The sequence below is a fragment of the Ranitomeya imitator genome, chromosome 5 (assembly GCF_032444005.1).
Source record: "Ranitomeya imitator isolate aRanImi1 chromosome 5, aRanImi1.pri, whole genome shotgun sequence".
Taxonomy (NCBI): Eukaryota; Metazoa; Chordata; class Amphibia; order Anura; family Dendrobatidae; genus Ranitomeya; species Ranitomeya imitator.
Window position 1 is genome coordinate 275,468,101 of NC_091286.1, and position 18,686 is coordinate 275,486,786.

The following is an 18,686-nucleotide window of genomic DNA, read 5'->3' on the forward strand; positions in this document are numbered from 1 at the left end:
GGCTTACAGAGCTGCAGGCGACCCGGAAGTACTCCCTGCAGGACCCGGATGCAGCCCCGCGGCCATTTTGGATCCGGGGACTGCAGGGAGAAGACGCTCGGTACACGGTGAGTACATCACCGTGTACCGATCGTCTCAGGGAAGCACGCAGGGAGCCCCCTCCCTGCGCGATGCTTCCCTGTACCGCCGGCACATCGCGATCATGTTTGATCGAGGTGTGCCGGGGGTTAATGTGCCAGATGTCAGCTGCGATAGTCAGCTGACACCCGGCCGCGATCGGCCGCGCTCCCCCCGAGAGCGCGGCCGATCGCATATGACGTACTATCCCGTCACTGGGAATTAAGTCCCAGGTCACCTGGACGGGATAGTACGTCATATGGGATTAAGGGGTTAAAGTCACAGGGTTTTATTTTACTGGTGCATCAGGCGGCATTAATCTTCTTAAAGGGCCATTATTAAGCTGTGAGTCTCCTAAACAGTTGTAGCCTACGCTGTGAGTGGTTGGGCTGCCAAGAATTACAACGCACCACAATACCCCTTTTATAAGATGTCCAGGAGGGCCTCCTGAAAAAATGTTGCCTTGAATGCAAGGCCTGCCCTGCTACCAATTCATATGCACCCCAATGAGCCTTTGAACCCACATACTGGATGGGCCCATGCAAATCCACTTCACAATAAATAGAGCTGTAAGGGATGCAACATAGACGAAAAGAAGGCATTTAGAGAATTAAAGGAAGTAGGTAGTGAGGAGGCATTAAATAAATACAGAAAATTAAATAAATTCTGTAAAAAGCAAATCAAGGCAGCAAAGACTGAGACAGAGAGACTCATTGCCAGAGAGTAAAAATAATCCCAAAATATTATTTAACTACGTAAATAGTAAGAAACTAGTGATAGTGTTGGCCCCCTTAAAAATAGTCTGGGTGAAATGGTGGATGAGGATGAGGAAAAAGCCAATATGCTAAATGACTTTTTTCATCAATATTTACACAAGAAAATTCCATGGCAGACAATATAATCAGTGATTAACAAAAATTCCCCATTAAGTGTCATCTCCTTAACCCAGCAGGAAGTGCGGCGGCGTCTAAAAATCACTAAAATTTACAAATCTCCGGGCCTGGATGGGATACACCCCCGAGTACTGCAGGAATTAAGTTCAGTCATTCATAAACTATTATTTTTAATCTTTAACCCCTTCATGACCGTGGGTTTTTTATTTTTTTTTCCGTGTTCGTTTTTCGCTCCCCTCCTTCCCAGAGCCATAACTTTTTTATTTTTCCGTCAATTTGGCCATGTGAGGGCTTATTTTTTGCGGGACGAGGTGATCTTTTGAACGACATCATTGGTTTTAGCATGTCGTGTACTAGAAAACAGGAAAAAAATTCCAAGTGCGGTGAAATTGCAAAAAAGTGCAGTCCCACACTTGTTTTTTGTTTGGCTTTTTTGCTAGGTTCACTAAATGCTTAAAATGACCTGACATTATGATTCTCCAGGTCATTACAAGATCATAGACACCAAACATGTCTAGGTTATTTTTTACCTAAGTGGTGAAAAAAAATTCCAAACTTTGCTAAAAAAAAAAAAAAAAAAAAATGGCGCCATTTTCCGATACTCGTAGCGTCTCCATTTTTCGTGATCTGGGGTCGGTTGAGGGCTTATTTTTTGCGTGCCGAGATGACGTTTTTAAAGATGGCATTTCGGTGCAGATACGTTCTTTTGATTGCCCATTATTGCATTTAAATGCAATGTCGCGGCGACCAAAAAAACATAATTCTGGTGTTTCGAATTGTTTTCCCGCTACGCTGTTTAGCGATCAGGTTAATGCTTTTTTTTAGTTGATAGATCGGGCGATTCTGAGCGCAGCAATACCAAATATGTGTAGATTTGATTTTTTTTTTATTCATTTATGTTGATTGGGGCGAAAGGGGGGTGATTTAAACTTTTATATTTTTTTTATTTTTTTTCACATTTTTTTTAACTTTTTTTTTTTACTTTTGCCATGCCTCAATAGCCTCCATGGGAGGCTAGAAGCAGGCACAACCCAATCGCCTCTGCTACATAGCAGCGATCATCAGATCGCTGCTATGTAGCAGAATTGCAGGTGTGCTGTGAGCGCCGACCACAGGGGGGCGCTCACAGCCACCGGCGATCAGTAACCATAGAGGTCTCAAGCACCTCTATGGTTACTATTCAGAAGCATCGCCGACCTCCGATCATGTGACGGGGGTCGGCGATGCGATCATTTCCAGGCCGCCCGGCCGGAAGCGGTAGTTAAATGCCGCTGTCTGCGTTTGACAGCGGCATTTAATTAGTTAATAGGTGCGGGCAGATCGCGATTCTGCCCGCGCCTATTACGGACACATGTCAGCTGTTCAAAACAGCTGACATGTCCCGGCTTTGATGCGGGCTCACCGCGGAGCCCTGCATCAAAGCAAGGGAGCCGGCATCGGACGGTATAGTACGTCCGATGCCGGTAAGGGGTTAAAGACTCCATAATAACAGGGTCTGTACCACAGGACTGGCGTATAGCAAATGTGGTGCCAATATTCAAAAAGGCGACAAAAACTGAACTCGGTAATTATAGGCCAGTAAGCTTAACCTCTACTGTGGGTAAAATCCTGGAGGGCATTCTAAGGGATGCAATGCTGGAGTATCTGTAGAGGAATAACCTCATGACCCAGTATCAGCACGGGTTTACTAGAGACCGTTCATGTCAGACTAATCAGATCAATTTTTATGTAGAGGTGAGTTCTGGACTGGACCAAGGGAACCCAGTGGATGTAGTGTATATGGACTTTTCAAAAGCTTTTGATACGGTGCCACACAAAAGGTTGATACATAAAATGAGAATAATGGGGATAGAAAATATGTGTAAATGGGTTAAAAGCTGGCTCAGGGATAGGAAACAAAGGGTGGTTATTATTAACCAGGGATTCAAGCTTGAGGAGGCTAATTTGCATATTCCAGGTGCCTTCTGGGAAAAGCGAAGAGTCTCCCTAAGCTAGAAGATCGTTGGGTGCAGCCGGGACCAGCTGCTTGGAAAGCATCACCAAACCAGGGATTCAAGCTTGAGGAGGCTAATTTGCATATTCCAGGTGCCTTCTGGGAAAAGCGAAGAGTCTCCCTAAGCTAGAAGATCGTTAGGTGCAGCCGGGACCAGCTGCTTGGAAAGCATCACCAAACCAGGGATTCAAGCTTGAGGAGGCTAATTTGCATATTCCAGGTGCCTTCTGGGAAAAGCGAAGAGTCTCCCTAAGCTAGAAGATCGTTGGGTACAGCTGGGACCAGCTGCTTGGAAAGCATCACCAAACCAGAGATTCAAGCTTGAGGAGGCTAATTTGCATATTCCAGGTGCCTTCTGGGAAAAGCGAAGAGTCTCCCAAAGCTAGAAGATCGTTGGGTACAGCCGGGACCAGCTGCTTGGAAAGCATCACCAAGCCAGGGATTCAAACTTGAGGAGGCTAATTTGCATATTCCAGGTGCCTTCTGGGAAAAGCGAAGAGTCTCCCTAAGCTAGAAGATTGTTGGGTACAGCCGGGACCAGCTGCTTGGAAAGCATCACCAAACCAGGGATTCAAGCTTGAGGAGGCTAATTTGCATATTCCAGGTGCCTTCTGGGAAAAGCGAAGAGTCTCCCTAAGCTAGAAGATCGTTGGGTACAGCCGGGACCAGCTGCTTGGAAAGCATCACCAAACCAGGGATTCAAGCTTGAGGAGGCTAATTTGCATATTCCAGGTGCCTTCTGGGAAAAGCGAAGAGTCTCCCTAAGCTAGAAGATCGTTGGGTACAGCCGGGACCAGCTGCTTGGAAAGCATCACCAAACCAGGGATTCAAGCTTGAGGAGGCTAATTTGCATATTCCAGGTGCCTTCTGGGAAAAGCGAAGAGTCTCCCTAAGCTAGAAGATCGTTGGGTACAGCCGGGACCAGCTGCTTGGAAAGCATCACGAAACCAGGGATTCAAGCTTGAGGAGGCTAATTTGCATATTCCAGGTGCCTTCTGGGAAAAGCGAAGAGTCTCCCTAAGCTAGAAGATCGTTGGGTACAGCCGGGACCAGCTGCTTGGAAAGCATCACCAAACCAGGGATTCAAGCTTGAGGAGGCTAATTTGCATATTCCAGGTGCCTTCTGGGAAAAGCGAAGAGTCTCCCTAAGCTAGAAGATCGTTGGGTACAGCCGGGACCAGCTGCTTGGAAAGCATCACCAAACCGAATTTTTGCCTGTAGGACATTATTGCAAGAGAGCTTGGCTGAGTAGATTACACAAGAAGGAAAACACACAGCAAGTCAGCAGGATCTAGGAGCAACATGGCAGATGTGACAACCTACATGGTGAGCTGCAGCATGTGCTACATGTTCACAGATCGACCAGAAGAAGAATCAAATTTCACCTGTCAGAAGTGTAGACTAGTGGCCCTTTTAGAAGAAAAGGTGCGGGGTCTGGAAGAAAGAATAGCAACTTTGAAACTCATCAAAGAGAATGAAGACTTTCTAGACAGAACAGAAGCATCTCTACTGGTCACAGAAGGTGAAAAAAGTGTCAGAGAACCTCCAAAAGCAGATGAGTGGAAGCATGTGACCAAAAGAAGCAAGAAGGCGATGGAGAAATCACCAACCACACAACTGAAGAACCGATATCAAATCTTTGTAGAGGATGAAGATGGCACACCTAAGGATGAAGCAATACCAGCAAGCAAAAAAGAAAAGGGCACACAGCAACACGTGACAGCAAAAAGTACAGCCAAGAAGCAACGAAGAGTGGTGGTGGTGGGCAGGGCTGCCACTAGAAATTTCGGGGCCCCATACTGGCAAAATTTTCGGGGCCCCCTTGAAACTCCGCCCAGGCTCCACCCCAGCCCCGCCTCCAGGCTCCACCCCACGAACTGTCCACAGTCCCACCACTCTCTCTTGGAAAATCTCCACTTCTCACCTATCACACATTAACAGTTCCCATCACCAGATCACACATATAGCCGGCAGCTTTTGTTTTGGCCAAAAGATTTTTTAAGCCGCCACCACAACAAGGTAGACACTTTTGGCCGGGCCCTACTCTACTGTAACCTACTAAATATTTGTTAAAATATGCAATACAATTTAGGTATATTTTTATTTATTTTTCAATTTTTAAAATGACCTATAATACTACATACAAGGAACAAATACCACAGCACTATGACCAGATGACATATTACCACCACAGTGATCGAATAATATAAAATACAAGGAACAAATACCGATACACCATGACCAGACCACATATTACCTCCACATCATGACCAGACCACATATTACCAACAATGACTGAATACTACAATACTGATCAGTAATACAAAAAAAAACCACAATACTATCACCATCAGTGCCATTATGCACAGGAGATCTGTAATTAGTAAGCAGTGTCTGTGTACAGGTAATACAGTGATCACTGGTGACATTACACACAGGAGCTCTGTATATAATGTATAGATAATACAGTGGTCACTGGTGACATTGTACACAGGACCTCTGTATATAGTATACAGTGTATAGTGTAAGTGTATAGGTAACACTGACTCACCAGTGACGTCTCTAGGTGAAGTCCTTCATCTTTCATCCAGCACAGACCGCCATCACTTTATCCAGCCAGGACTCGTCTCTGCAGGAAATAAAACAGTTATCTCGAGTTCCGCTTGTAGAACACATTACTTAATTTTCCCAACTTCTACATTACACCACATGAAGAAGGCAACATAGTATCACTCTACACAGTAACAGGACCGCCCCCCCATTTAAAACAGTATACTCAAAAAAATAAAATAAATACATCACTGCAATAATAATATCCCTTAATTAGCCCCTATGGTAATATTCGCCATCCTGGCCACCGTGTGTCTCATTTCAGGCTCCAGCCATATGTTCTCTCATCCTGCCCTCATGAGTATCCATTCTACCCCATATGATCTCCCCATCCTGCCCCATCTGTCTCCATCGTATCCATTCTGCCCCATCTGTTTCCAATCCTGCACCATCTCTGTCCAGCACTCTGCCCCATCTCTGTCCAGCACTCTGCCCCATCTCTGTCCAGCACTCTGCCCCATCTCTGTCCAGCACTCTGCCCCATCTCTGTCCAGCACTCTGCCCCATCTCTGTCCAGCACTCTGCCCCATCTCTGTCCAGCACTCTGCCCCATCTCTGTCCAGCACTCTGCCCAGCACTCTGCCCCATCTCTGTCCAGCACTCTGCCCCATCTCTGTCCAGCACTCTGCCCCATCTCTGTCCAGCACTCTGCCCAGCACTCTGCCCCATCTCTGTCCAGCACTCTGCCCCATCTCTGTCCAGCACTCTGCCCCATCTCTGTCCAGCACTCTGCCCCATCTCTGTCCAGCACTCTGCCCCATCTCTGTCCAGCACTCTGCCCCGTGTCCAGCTTTCTGCCCCCCATGTGTCCAGCTTTCTGCCCCCCATGTGTCCAGCTTTCTGCCCCCCCGTGTCCAGCTTTCTGCCCCGCCCCCCCCCTGTCCAGCTTTCTGCCCCCCCCCGTGTCCAGCTTTCTGCCCCCCCGTGTCCAGCTTTCTGCCCCCCCCCCGTGTCCAGCTTTACTGCCCCCTCTGTGTCCAGCTTTACTGCCCCCTCTGTGTCCAGATTTACTGCCCCCTCTGTGTCCAGATTTACTGCCCCCTCTGTGTCCAGATTTACTGCCCCCTCTGTGTCCAGATTTACTGCCCCCTCTGTGTCCAGATTTACTGCCCCCTCTGTGTCCAGATTTACTGCCCCGTGTCCAGCTTTACTGCCCCCTGTGTCCAGCTTTACTGCCCCCTCTGTGTCCAGCCTTCTGCCCCCCCTGTGTCCAGCTTTACTGCCCCCCTGTGTCCAGCCTTCTGCCCCCCGTGTCCAGCTGCCTTCTGCCCCCTCTGTGTCCAGCTGCCTTCTGCCCCCTGTGTCCAGCTGCCTTCTGCCCCCTCTGTGTCCAGCTGCCTTCTGCCCCCGTGTCCAGCTGCCTTCTGCCCCCTCTGTGTCCAGCTGCCTTCTGCCCCCCTGTGTCCAGCTGCCTTCTGCCCCCCTGTGTCCAGCTGCCTTCTGCCCCCTCTGTGTCCAGCTGCCTTCTGCCCCCTCTGTGTCCAGCTGCCTTCTGCCCCCTCTGTGTCCAGCTGCCTTCTGCCCCCTCTGTGTCCAGCTGCCTTCTGCCCCCCTGTGTCCAGCTGCCTTCTGCCCCCTCTGTGTCCAGCTGCCTTCTGCCCCCCTGTGTCCAGCTGCCTTCTGCCCCCTCTGTGTCCAGCTTTACTGCCCCCCTGTGTCCAGCTGCCTTCTGCCCCCTCTGTGTCCAGCTGCCTTCTGCCCCTCTGTGTCCATCTGCCTTCTGCCCCCTCTGTGTCCAGCTTTACTGCCCCCCTGTGTCCAGCTGCCTTCTGCCCCCTCTGTGTCCAGCTTTACTGCCCCCCTGTGTCCAGCTGCCTTCTGCCCCCTCTGTGTCCAGCTGCCTTCTGCCCCCCTGTGTCCAGCTGCCTTCTGCCCCCTCTGTGTCCAGCTGCCTTCTGCCCCCCTGTGTCCAGCTGCCTTCTGCCCCCTCTGTGTCCAGCTGCCTTCTGCCCCCTCTGTGTCCAGCCTTCTGCCCAAACCTCCCCCCCCCCCGATCGCCGCTCTCCGCTCTCCGCTCTTAATAGGAAAAAAAAAAAGTTCTACTTACCTGCCGCGCTCCTGATCTCTCCACGCAGCTGCACTGTGCACTCGCCGGCGACTGACAATGACGTCAGACGCCGGCGACCTGCACGCTGCGGCTGGCGGCTGTTAACTATTGACGTGCGGGCGCGGGCCCGCATGTCAATAGCGTACAGCTGCAGCGCCGGCCGCCGCTAAGGGCCCGGTTCAGCCTGCGGCTGCCGGTAGGGGCCCGGTGAGCAGGTAAGAGGGGGCCCGATGCGGGCCCCCTCTGCTCACCGGGCCCCTTACGCCAGTCACGGCTGTAATGCCCTGATGGCGGCCCTGGTGGTGGGAGACTCACTACTGAGAGGCACAGAAGCAGCCATCTGCAGACCGGACATAACTGCAAGAGAAGTATGCTGCCTTCCAGGTGCGATGATCAAGGATGTGACCGATAGGATACCAAAGCTCTTCAGCTCCAAGGACGTCCACCCATTTCTTCTGATACATGTTGGCACCAATGACACGGCAAGGAAGGACCTACCGACAATCTGCAAAGACTTTGAAGAGTTGGGGAAGAAAGTAAAGGAACTGGATGCACAGGTAGTTTTTTCTTCTATCCTTCCAGTAGACGGGCATGGCACCAGGAGATGGAACCGGATCCTTGATGCAAACAACTGGCTAAGACGATGGTGCAGACAACAAGGATTCGGATTTCTGGACCACGGTGTGAATTACTTGTACGATGGACTCCTCGCCAGAGACGGACTACACCTCAACAAACCTGGGAAACACACATTCGCCAGAAGACTCGCTACACTCATCAGGAGGGCGTTAAACTAGAAGAAGAGGGGACGGGAAGAAAAACATTAGACTTGAACAAAGAAGACCCAGGAAAACATACTCAGAAGGGAGGTAAGAACATTTCTAAAACAATCCACAGCGAGGAGATTGGAACAAAACAAAATCTTCTAAACTGCATGCTCGCAAACGCCAGAAGCCTGACAAACAAGATGGAAGAACTAGAAGCAGAAATATCTACAGGTAACTTTGACATAGTGGGAATAACCGAGACATGGTTAGATGAAAGCTATGACTGGGCAGTTAACTTACAGGGCTACAGTCTGTTTAGAAAGGATCGTAAAAATCGGAGAGGAGGAGGGGTTTGTCTCTATGTAAAGTCTTGTCTAAAGTCCACTTTAAGGGAGGATATTAGCGAAGGAAATGAGGATGTCGAGTCCATATGGGTCGAAATTCATGGAGGGAAAAATAGTAACAAAATTCTCATTGGGGTCTGTTACAAACCCCCAAATATAACAGAAACCATGGAAAGTCTACTTCTAAAGCAGATAGATGAAGCTGCAACCCATAATGAGGTCCTGGTTATGGGGGACTTTAACTATCCAGATATTAACTGGGAAACAGAAAATTTTGAAACCCATAAAGGCAACAGGTTTCTGCTAATAACCAAGAAAAATTATCTTTCACAATTGGTGCAGAATCCAACCAGAGGAGCAGCACTTTTAGACCTAATACTATCTAATAGACCTGACAGAATAACAAATCTGCAGGTGGTCGGGCATCTAGGAAATAGCGACCACAATATTGTACAGTTTCACCTGTCTTTCACTAGGGGGACTTGTCAGGGAGTCACAAAAACACTGAACTTTAGGAAGGCAAAGTTTGACCAGCTTAGAGATGCCCTTAATCTGGTAGACTGGGACAATATCCTCAGAAATAAGAATACAGATAATAAATGGGAAATGTTTAAGAACATCCTAAATAGGCAGTGTAAGCGGTTTATACCTTGTGGGAATAAAAGGACTAGAAATAGGAAAAACCCAATGTGGTTAAACAAAGAAGTAAGACAGGCAATTAACAGTAAAAAGAAAGCATTTGCACTACTAAAGCAGGATGGCACCATTGAAGCTCTAAAAAACTATAGGGAGAAAAATACTTTATCTAAAAAACTAATTAAAGCTGCCAAAAAGGAAACAGAGAAGCACATTGCTAAGGAGAGTAAAACTAATCCCAAACTGTTCTTCAACTATATCAATAGTAAAAGAATAAAAACTGAAAATGTAGGCCCCTTAAAAAATAGTGAGGAAAGAATGGTTGTAGATGACGAGGAAAAAGCTAACATATTAAACACCTTCTTCTCCATGGTATTCACGGTGGAAAATGAAATGCTAGGTGAAATCCCAAGAAACAATGAAAACCCTATATTAAGGGTCACCAATCTAACCCAAGAAGAGGTGCGAAACCGGCTAAATAAGATTAAAATAGATAAATCTCCGGGTCCGGATGGCATACACCCACGAGTACTAAGAGAACTAAGTAATGTAATAGATAAACCATTATTTCTTATTTTTAGGGACTCTATAGCGACGGGGTCTGTTCCGCAGGACTGGCGCATAGCAAATGTGGTGCCAATATTCAAAAAGGGCTCTAAAAGTGAACCTGGAAATTATAGGCCAGTAAGTCTAACCTCTATTGTTGGTAAAATATTTGAAGGGTTTCTGAGGGATGTTATTCTGGATTATCTCAATGAGAATAACTGTTTAACTCCATATCAGCATGGGTTTATGAGAAATCACTCCTGTCAAACCAATCTAATCAGTTTTTATGAAGAGGTAAGCTATAGGCTGGACCACGGTGAGTCATTGGACGTGGTCCATCTCGATTTTTCCAAAGCGTTTGATACCGTGCCGCACAAGAGGTTGGTACATAAAATGAGAATGCTTGGTCTGGGGGAAAATGTGTGTAAATGGGTTAGTAACTGGCTTAGTGATAGAAAGCAGAGGGTGGTTATAAATGGTATAGTCTCTAACTGGGTCGCTGTGACCAGTGGGGTACCGCAGGGGTCAGTATTGGGACCTGTTCTCTTCAACATATTCATTAATGATCTGGTAGAAGGTTTACACAGTAAAATATCGATATTTGCAGATGATACAAAACTATGTAAATCAGTTAATACAAGAGAAGATAGTATTCTGCTACAGATGGATCTGGATAAGTTGGAAACTTGGGCTGAAAGGTGGCAGATGAGGTTTAACAATGATAAATGTAAGGTTATACACATGGGAAGAAGGAATCAATATCACCATTACACACTGAATGGGAAACCACTGGGTAAATCTGACAGGGAGAAGGACTTGGGGATCCTAGTTAATGATAAACTTACCTGGAGCAGCCAGTGCCAGGCAGCAGCTGCCAAGGCAAACAGGATCATGGGGTGCATTAAAAGAGGTCTGGATACACATGATGAGAGCATTATACTGATTATTTAGTCTAGAAAAAAGACGACTGAGGGGCGATCTAATAACCATGTATAAGTATATAAGGGGACAATACAAATATCTCGCTGAGGATCTGTTTATACCAAGGAAGGTGAGGGGCACAAGGGGGCATTCTTTGCGTCTGGAGGAGAGATGGTTTTTCCACCAGCATAGAAGAGGATTCTTTACTGTTAGGGCAGTGAGAATCTGGAATTGCTTGCCTGAGGAGGTGGTGATGGCGAACTCAGTCGAGGGGTTCAAGAGAGGCCTGGATGTCTTCCTGGAGCAGAACAATATTGTATCATACAATTATTAGGTTCTGTAGAAGGACGTAGATCTGGGGATTTATTATGATGGAATATAGGCTGAACTGGATGGACAAATGTCTTTTTTCGGCCTTACTAACTATGTTACTATGTTACTATGTATTAATGGAGCACACGCAGACTGGGTCGCGGTTAGCAGTGGGGTACCACAGGGGTCAGTATTGGGCCCTCTTCTTTTTAACATATTTATTAATGATCTTGTAGGGGACATACAGAGTAGAATTTCAACATTTGCAGATGACACTGAATTGTGCAGGGTATTCAATACAGAGGAGGACAATTTTATATTACAGGATGATTTATGTAAACTAGAAGCTTGGGCTGATAAATTGCAAATGAGCTTTAATGGGGATAAATATAAAGTCATGCACTTGGGTTGAAGTAATAATAACTATGTGCTTAATTCTAAAACTTTGGGCACAACCGTCAATGAAAAAGACCTCGGTGCATGGGTGGATGACAAACTCACATTTAGTGGCCATTTTGACTCTCATAGTTGTAGTCTACCTATGATGTCAATTACAGGCCTCTCTCATCTTTTTAAGTGGGAGAACTTGCACATTTGGTGGCTGACTAAATACATTTTTCCCCACTCTATATGTGGTGCATCGCTGATCATGTAATGATTAAAATAAACCATTGAAATAAATAAAATGGGCATCCAAGAAATAAAAAATGTAATATGTGGAGCGCTTTTATTTCACTAGATAGGGTACCTGGAACCCATGTTCAATAGGTAACTGAACAAAGAGAACAGTGATTTAGTGGGATCTGCCACCGATGTGGTGATAAAATGCAATTACAAGTTAAGAGAACAAATTCTCAAATAGTGAGTGGATATTAGATTTGCACCTTATATACATAGTTGTTATTTAGAATTTTTCTGTTATCACAATTTCAAATGTTGCAATGCTTGAAGTTTCAAATGACATGTGTCCAGTTTTTTCTTTCAAAATTACAGCTTATATAAACTGCCTTGATATGTTATTTTACACATTGGGTTTATCCCGAGGAAGAAGTCCTGTGCGAATGCTAAATGCGGTGACTTTTAAAACTTGTTCTGAATAAAGCTTTTGAAGAAACCGCCGGTTTCCTGGATTCTTCTGCAGAATAGATTCAGACACTTCACCTTTTATCAGGAGGAGCTGAAGACATATGGTCTGAGAATCCCGCAAACATAAGGACTTTGCTGGACTTTATCTTTTGTTTTACCATCAGGCCAGAAAGTTACTGTGGTTACTGTATCTGTTGTTCTACCTGACTCTACAAAAACTAGAAGTACTGCTCAGCAAAACCCAATCTGAAAACCCTTCCTTGTATTTTCTCTTTATTTACAAGAGAATAAGCTACCCTGGGAAAAAATAATCGCTCTCAGCATTTTGTTTCCTGCCTCGTGTTTTTTTTTCCATGCATACCCACTTTATTTTGTCATGCCTTGTCTGTTTGCAGGTAGGCAAATGTGACTAAAATTAAAAAAAATTCCTGAAGATAATTCTGTTTTTTTTGCCCTAAAGCTTCTCAAAACACCAATATCGTAAAATCATCTATAAAAAGATTAAATATGATAAATATTATAAAATAATACTTATGTGATTTACTTTAACCTTCCTGAACTTCAGATCTTTAGGCATTAGACAATAAGGCAGGTGAGTCGTGAAGAGACGAGGAGATGGACGGCTGTTGTAGTCAGTGTTGTGAAGGTTATACTCAATCCATGGAACTCTATCAATGGTTTGAATCTCTTCTGTTCTGTTTCGATGGCCTTCATTAAATATTAGGCTTAGGATTTGCTGTGTCCAAACTGTGCCTGCAATAATAGCATGTATTAATTAACATTTTAAATATGCAAAATATTAAACCACAAGTGATGAGATGGAGAATCATAATGGCAGGTCAGTTTTAGCATTTAGCGAACATGGTAACCCCCTTCAAAAATAAAAAGCAATTGTGGAATTGCACTTTTTTTTGCAATTTCACCGCGTTTTAAATTTTGTTCTCATTTTCCAGTACACTATATGGTAATTCCAATGGTGGCATTCCAAAGTAAAACTCATTCCGAAAAAAAAAAAACACACCCTCACATGGCCATATTGAGGGAAAAAAAAAAGTTTTGGCTCTGGGAAAAAAGGGAGGAAAAATTGGAAATTCAAAAAGGGAAAAACCAAGGGTGTTGAAGGGGATTCATTTCTCCTCAGCTTTCTACTATGAATAAACACTAGAATAATGTGCACTTGGGACACATCTTCTGTGTTCCATTGTCATCCTTGGCCTACACTATATGACAAGGCTATGTGTTAGGCCGGCGTCACACTAGCGAGTTTTACGGATGTATGAGAGGCGCAGAAAATACGGATTGCACACGGTACAATGATTCTCTATGGCCCAGCACCTATCTGCCGTATTTTACGTATCCTTATTATACGGTCTTCTACGGCCGTAGAAAATCGCACCATGCTGCGTTTGTCACCGTATTGCGCAAAAAATAAGCCAATGAAAGTCTATGAGGGCGAGAAAAATACGGATTACACACGGACCAACAGTGTGACTTGCGAGAAATACGCAGCGGTGTTAGAGAGAAAAGCCGGCAATTCAGTGCGGTGTACAGTAAAATCACACTGACAGGTTAGAATAGAATAGCTAAGATAAATGTCTACACATAGAATAGGTATATATATATATATATATATATATATATATATATATATTTAATACAGCGCTAGATAACTTAAAAGCCGGTAGTTCAATTGCCGGCTTTTGCTATCTCCTTCCCAAACCCGACAGGATGTGAGACATGGTTTACATACAGTAAACCATGTCATATCCCTTATTTTTGTACATATTCCTCACTAATAGTGTTGAGCGATACCTTCCGATATCGGAAAGTATCGGTATCGGATAGGATCGGCCGATATTCAAAAAATATCGGATATCGCCGATACCGATACCCGATCCCAATGCAAGTCAATGGGACCAAAATATCGGAATTAAAATAAACCCTTTCTTGCCTTGTAGGTTCATTCTACATGAAGGAAAACAACTAAGAATAATGCCGGATGTATTTGGGGAGGTGGCGGAGACGTTAAAGTCATAGAGGTTTATCCCAATCAAATAGAATAGCATGTTTTTTGTTTTTTTTTAAGACGTTCGGAGTGACAAAGATATTGACTATGTAAATTTTTTTTTTTATTTTGTCAGATATTGATGTTTCACTATTCCACGCCCTTCCCCTTCTTTTTTTTTTTTTCTTTTCCCACACTTTCATCTTCATCATCATCAGCATCTTTGACATCAACTTCTTCTTCACCTTATTCATCTTCTTCTTCATCCTTTACCTTTTTTTTTTTTTTTGATTACATTCTTCATATTCATTTTATTCAACTATTATTATTCTTCCTATTCTACATATTCTTTTTATTCCACTGTTATTATTCTTCCTATTCTACTTCTTCATCATATTCTCATTTGTGACAGGCATTCCCGTAGTTGTTATCTATAAAAGTTGGAAGATTACACCTTCCGTTCTGCCAGTCACAAAAGTTACATTTGTCCGCGTTCAGTTTGGCCTGCAGCATCAGGCTTTATCCAGGGGCACCACGAGGAGGAACGGACTCACCCCCATACACTGCTTAGTCTTCTTCTGCATATAATTTAGATAATATCTTTTGCTCTGATATTAAATCTTATGCTTAATGTTCTTCTGCTCTTTGTTCTGCAGCCTCTTGTTCTTCTGCTTCTCGGTCTTCCATGTCGTCGTCTCCAGGGTCGTCGTCTCCAGTGTCGTCATCTCCGCCGTCGTCGTCTCAGCCGTCGTCGTCTCCGCCGTCGTCGTCTCCGCCGTCGTCGTCGTCGTCGTCGTCATCGGGGTGGTCTTCCGGGTCGTCGTCATCGGGGTGGTCTTCCGGGTCGTCGACTTTAGGGTCTTCAACTTGGAAATGTAGCAGAAGGTACAAGAAGGCTGAGAAAATGCCAAGAACCAGCTGATGGAAGTGGAACTCGGATGGCTACCCGAAGGTTCAAGAGCCTATGGAACTACCGAGGACCAGCTGACGTTACTGGAACCCGGTTACTAAGCAGGAGGTACCCGTGCTAAAAAGCACTACCAAGGACCGCCTGACGTTGGTGGAACTCGGATACCCAGAAGGAGGCACCTAAGCCAAAGGCTCTGCCCGGAACCAGCTGACGGTACTGGAACCAGGATGGGGAGCAGAAGGTACAAGAGCAAAAGACACTGCCGAGAACCAGCTGACGGTGCTGGAACCAGGTGGTGGACCTGAAGGCCCACAGGAGAGGAGAGAACAGCTAGGCCGCGAGGCAGCCGCAGTTACCGAACCCCAACAGTCCTACAGGGGGAGCTGGGCCTACTGGCACTACAGAACCAGCCTTGACTACCAGTTCACGCAGCCCACATAGGAAGCTCCTAAACTGGAGGCACCCTGGAGTTGGCTAACCCGACAGCACCACGACGGGGCAAGCATAGGCGTCTCAGTGAGCTTGACACAACCCGGAAACAGCTGACGGTGCTGAAACCAGGCTTGGCACGAGGGAGTACCTGTGTCAAAAACACTGCCGAGAACCAGCTGGCGTTGCTGGAACCCAGATGCGTTGCCCCAGTGTGCAAGAGCCAATGGCACGACCGAGGACCAGCTGGCGGTGCTGGAACCCGGTTACTAAGCTGTAGGTGCCCGCGCTTAAAAGCACTACCAAGGACCGCCTGGCGTTGGCGGAACTCGGATACCCAGGAGGAGGCACCTAAGCCAAAGGCTCGGCCCGGAACCAGCTGACGGTGCTGGAACCAGGTGGTGGACCTGAAGGTCCACAGGAGAGGAGAGAACAGCTAGGCCGAGAGGCAGCCGCAGTTACCGAACCCCAACAGTCCTACAGGGGGAGCTGGGCCTACTGGCACTACAGAACCAGCCTTGACTACCAGTTCACGCAGCCCACATAGGAAGCTCCTAAACTGGAGGCACCCTGGAGTTGGCTAACCCGACAGCACCACGACGGGGCAAGCATAGGCGTCTCAGTGAGCTTGACACAACCCGGAAACAGCTGACGGTGCTGAAACCAGGCTTGGCACGAGGGAGTACCTGTGTCAAGAACACTGCCGAGAACCAGCTGGCGGTGCTGGAACCCAGATGCGTTGCCCCAGTGTGCAAGAGCCAATGGCACGACCGAGGACCAGCTGACGGTGCTGAAACCCGGTTACTAAGCTGTAGGTGCCCGCGCTTAAAAGCACTACCAAGGACCGCCTGACGTTGGCGGAACTCGGATACCCAGGAGGAGGCACCTAAGCCAAAGGCTCGGCCTGGAACCAGCTGACGGTGCTGGAACCAGGTGGTGGACCCGAAGGCCCACAGGAGAGGAGAGAACAGCTAGGCCGCGAGGCAGCCGCAGTTACCGAACCCCAACAGTCCTACAGGGGGAGCTGGGCCTACTGGCACTACAGAACCAGCCTTGACTACCAGTTCACGCAGCCCACATAGGAAGCTCCTAAACTGGAGGCACCCTGGAGTTGGCTAACCCGACCGCACCACGACGGGGCAAGCATAGGCGTCTCAGTGAGCTTGACACAACCCGGAAACAGCTGATGGTGCTGAAACCAGGCTTGGCACGAGGGAGTACCTGTGTCAAGAACACTGCCGAGAACCAGCTGGCGGTGCTGGAACCCAGATGCGTTGCCCCAGTGTGCAAGAGCCAATGGCACCGAGGACCAGCTGGCGGTGCTGGAACCCGGTTACTAAGCTGTAGGTGCCCGCGCTTAAAAGCACTACCAAGGACCGCCTGACGTTGGCGGAACTCGGATACCCAGGAGGAGGCACCTAAGCCAAAGGCTCGGCCTGGAACCAGCTGACGGTGCTGGAACCAGGTGGTGGACCCGAAGGCCCACAGGAGAGGAGAGAACAGCTAGGCCGCGAGGCAGCCGCAGTTACCGAACCCCAACAGTCCTACAGGGGAGCTGGGCCTACTGGCACTACAGAACCAGCCTTGACTACCAGTTCACGCAGCCCACATAGGAAGCTCCTAAACTGGAGGCACCCTGGAGTTGGCTAACCCGACAGCACCACGACGGGGCAAGCATAGGCGTCTCAGTGAGCTTGACACAACCCGGAAACAGCTGACGGTGCTGAAACCAGGCTTGGCACGAGGGAGTACCTGTGTCAAAAACACTGCTGAGAACCAGCTGGCGTTGCTGGAACCCAGATGCGTTTCCCCAGTGTGCAAGAGCCAATGGCACGACCGAGGACCAGCTGGCGGTGCTGGAACCCGGTTACTAAGCTGTAGGTGCCCGCGCTTAAAAGCACTACCAAGGACCGCCTGGCGTTGGCGGAACTCGGATACCCAGGAGGAGGCACCTAAGCCAAAGGCTCCGCCCGGAACCAGCTGACGGTGCTGGAACCAGGTGGTGGACCCGAAGGTCCACAGGAGAGGAGAGAACAGCTAGGCCGTGAGGCAGCCGCAGTTACCGAACCCCAACAGTCCTACAGGGGGAGCTGGGCCTTCTGGCACTACAGAACCAGCCTTGACTACCAGTTCATGCAGCCCACATAGGAAGCTCCTAAACTGGAGGCACCCTGGAGTTGGCTAACCCGACAGCACCACGACGGGGCAAGCATAGGCGTCTCAGTGAGCTTGACACAACCCGGAAACAGCTGACGGTGCTGAAACCAGGCTTGGCACGAGGGAGTACCTGTGTCAAGAACACTGCCGAGAACCAGCTGGCGGTGCTGGAACCCAGATGCATTGCCCCAGTGTGCAAGAGCCAATGGCACGACCGAGGACCAGCTGGCGGTGCTGGAACCCGGTTACTAAGCTGTAGGTGCCCGCGCTTAAAAGCACTACCAAGGACCGCCTGACGTTGGCGGAACTCGGATACCCAGGAGGAGGCACCTAAGCCAAAGGCTCGGCCTGGAACCAGCTGACGGTGCTGGAACCAGGTGGTGGACCCGAAGGCCCACAGGAGAGGAGAGAACAGCTAGGCCGTGAGGCAGCCGCAGTTACCGAACCCCAACAGTCCTACAGGGGGAGCTGGGCCTACTGGCACTACAGAACCAGCCTTGACTACCAGTTCACGCAGCCCACATAGGAAGCTCCTAAACTGGAGGCACCCTGGAGTTGGCTAACCCGACCGCACCACGACGGGGCAAGCATAGGCGTCTCAGTGAGCTTGACACAACCCGGAAACAGCTGACGGTGCTGAAACCAGGTTTGGCACGAGGGAGTACCTGTGACAAAAACACTGCCGAGAACAAGCTGGCGGTGCTGGAACCCAGATGCGTTGCCCCAGTGTGCAAGAGCCAATGGCACGACCGAGGACCAGCTGACGGTGCTGAAACCCGGTTACTAAGCTGTAGGTGCCCACGCTTAAAAGCACTACCAAGGACCGCCTGACGTTGGCGGAACTCGGATACCCAGGAGGAGGCACCTAAGCCAAAGGCTCGGCCTGGAACCAGCTGACGGTGCTGGAACCAGG

General features: G+C 47.8%; 1 protein-coding gene across 2 annotated transcripts in view; it reads right to left on the bottom strand.

Moving 5' to 3' along the window:
• Positions 1-18,686, bottom strand: part of LOC138637469 (amine sulfotransferase-like) — a 177,833-nt gene that overhangs the window by 48,081 nt on the left and 111,066 nt on the right. For both annotated transcript variants that reach the window (XM_069726182.1, XM_069726183.1), the window contains exon 3: positions 12,817-13,025. In XM_069726182.1, coding sequence (XP_069582283.1) covers positions 12,817-13,025 — 209 coding nt within the window. The remainder of the gene's footprint in view (positions 1-12,816; positions 13,026-18,686) is intronic.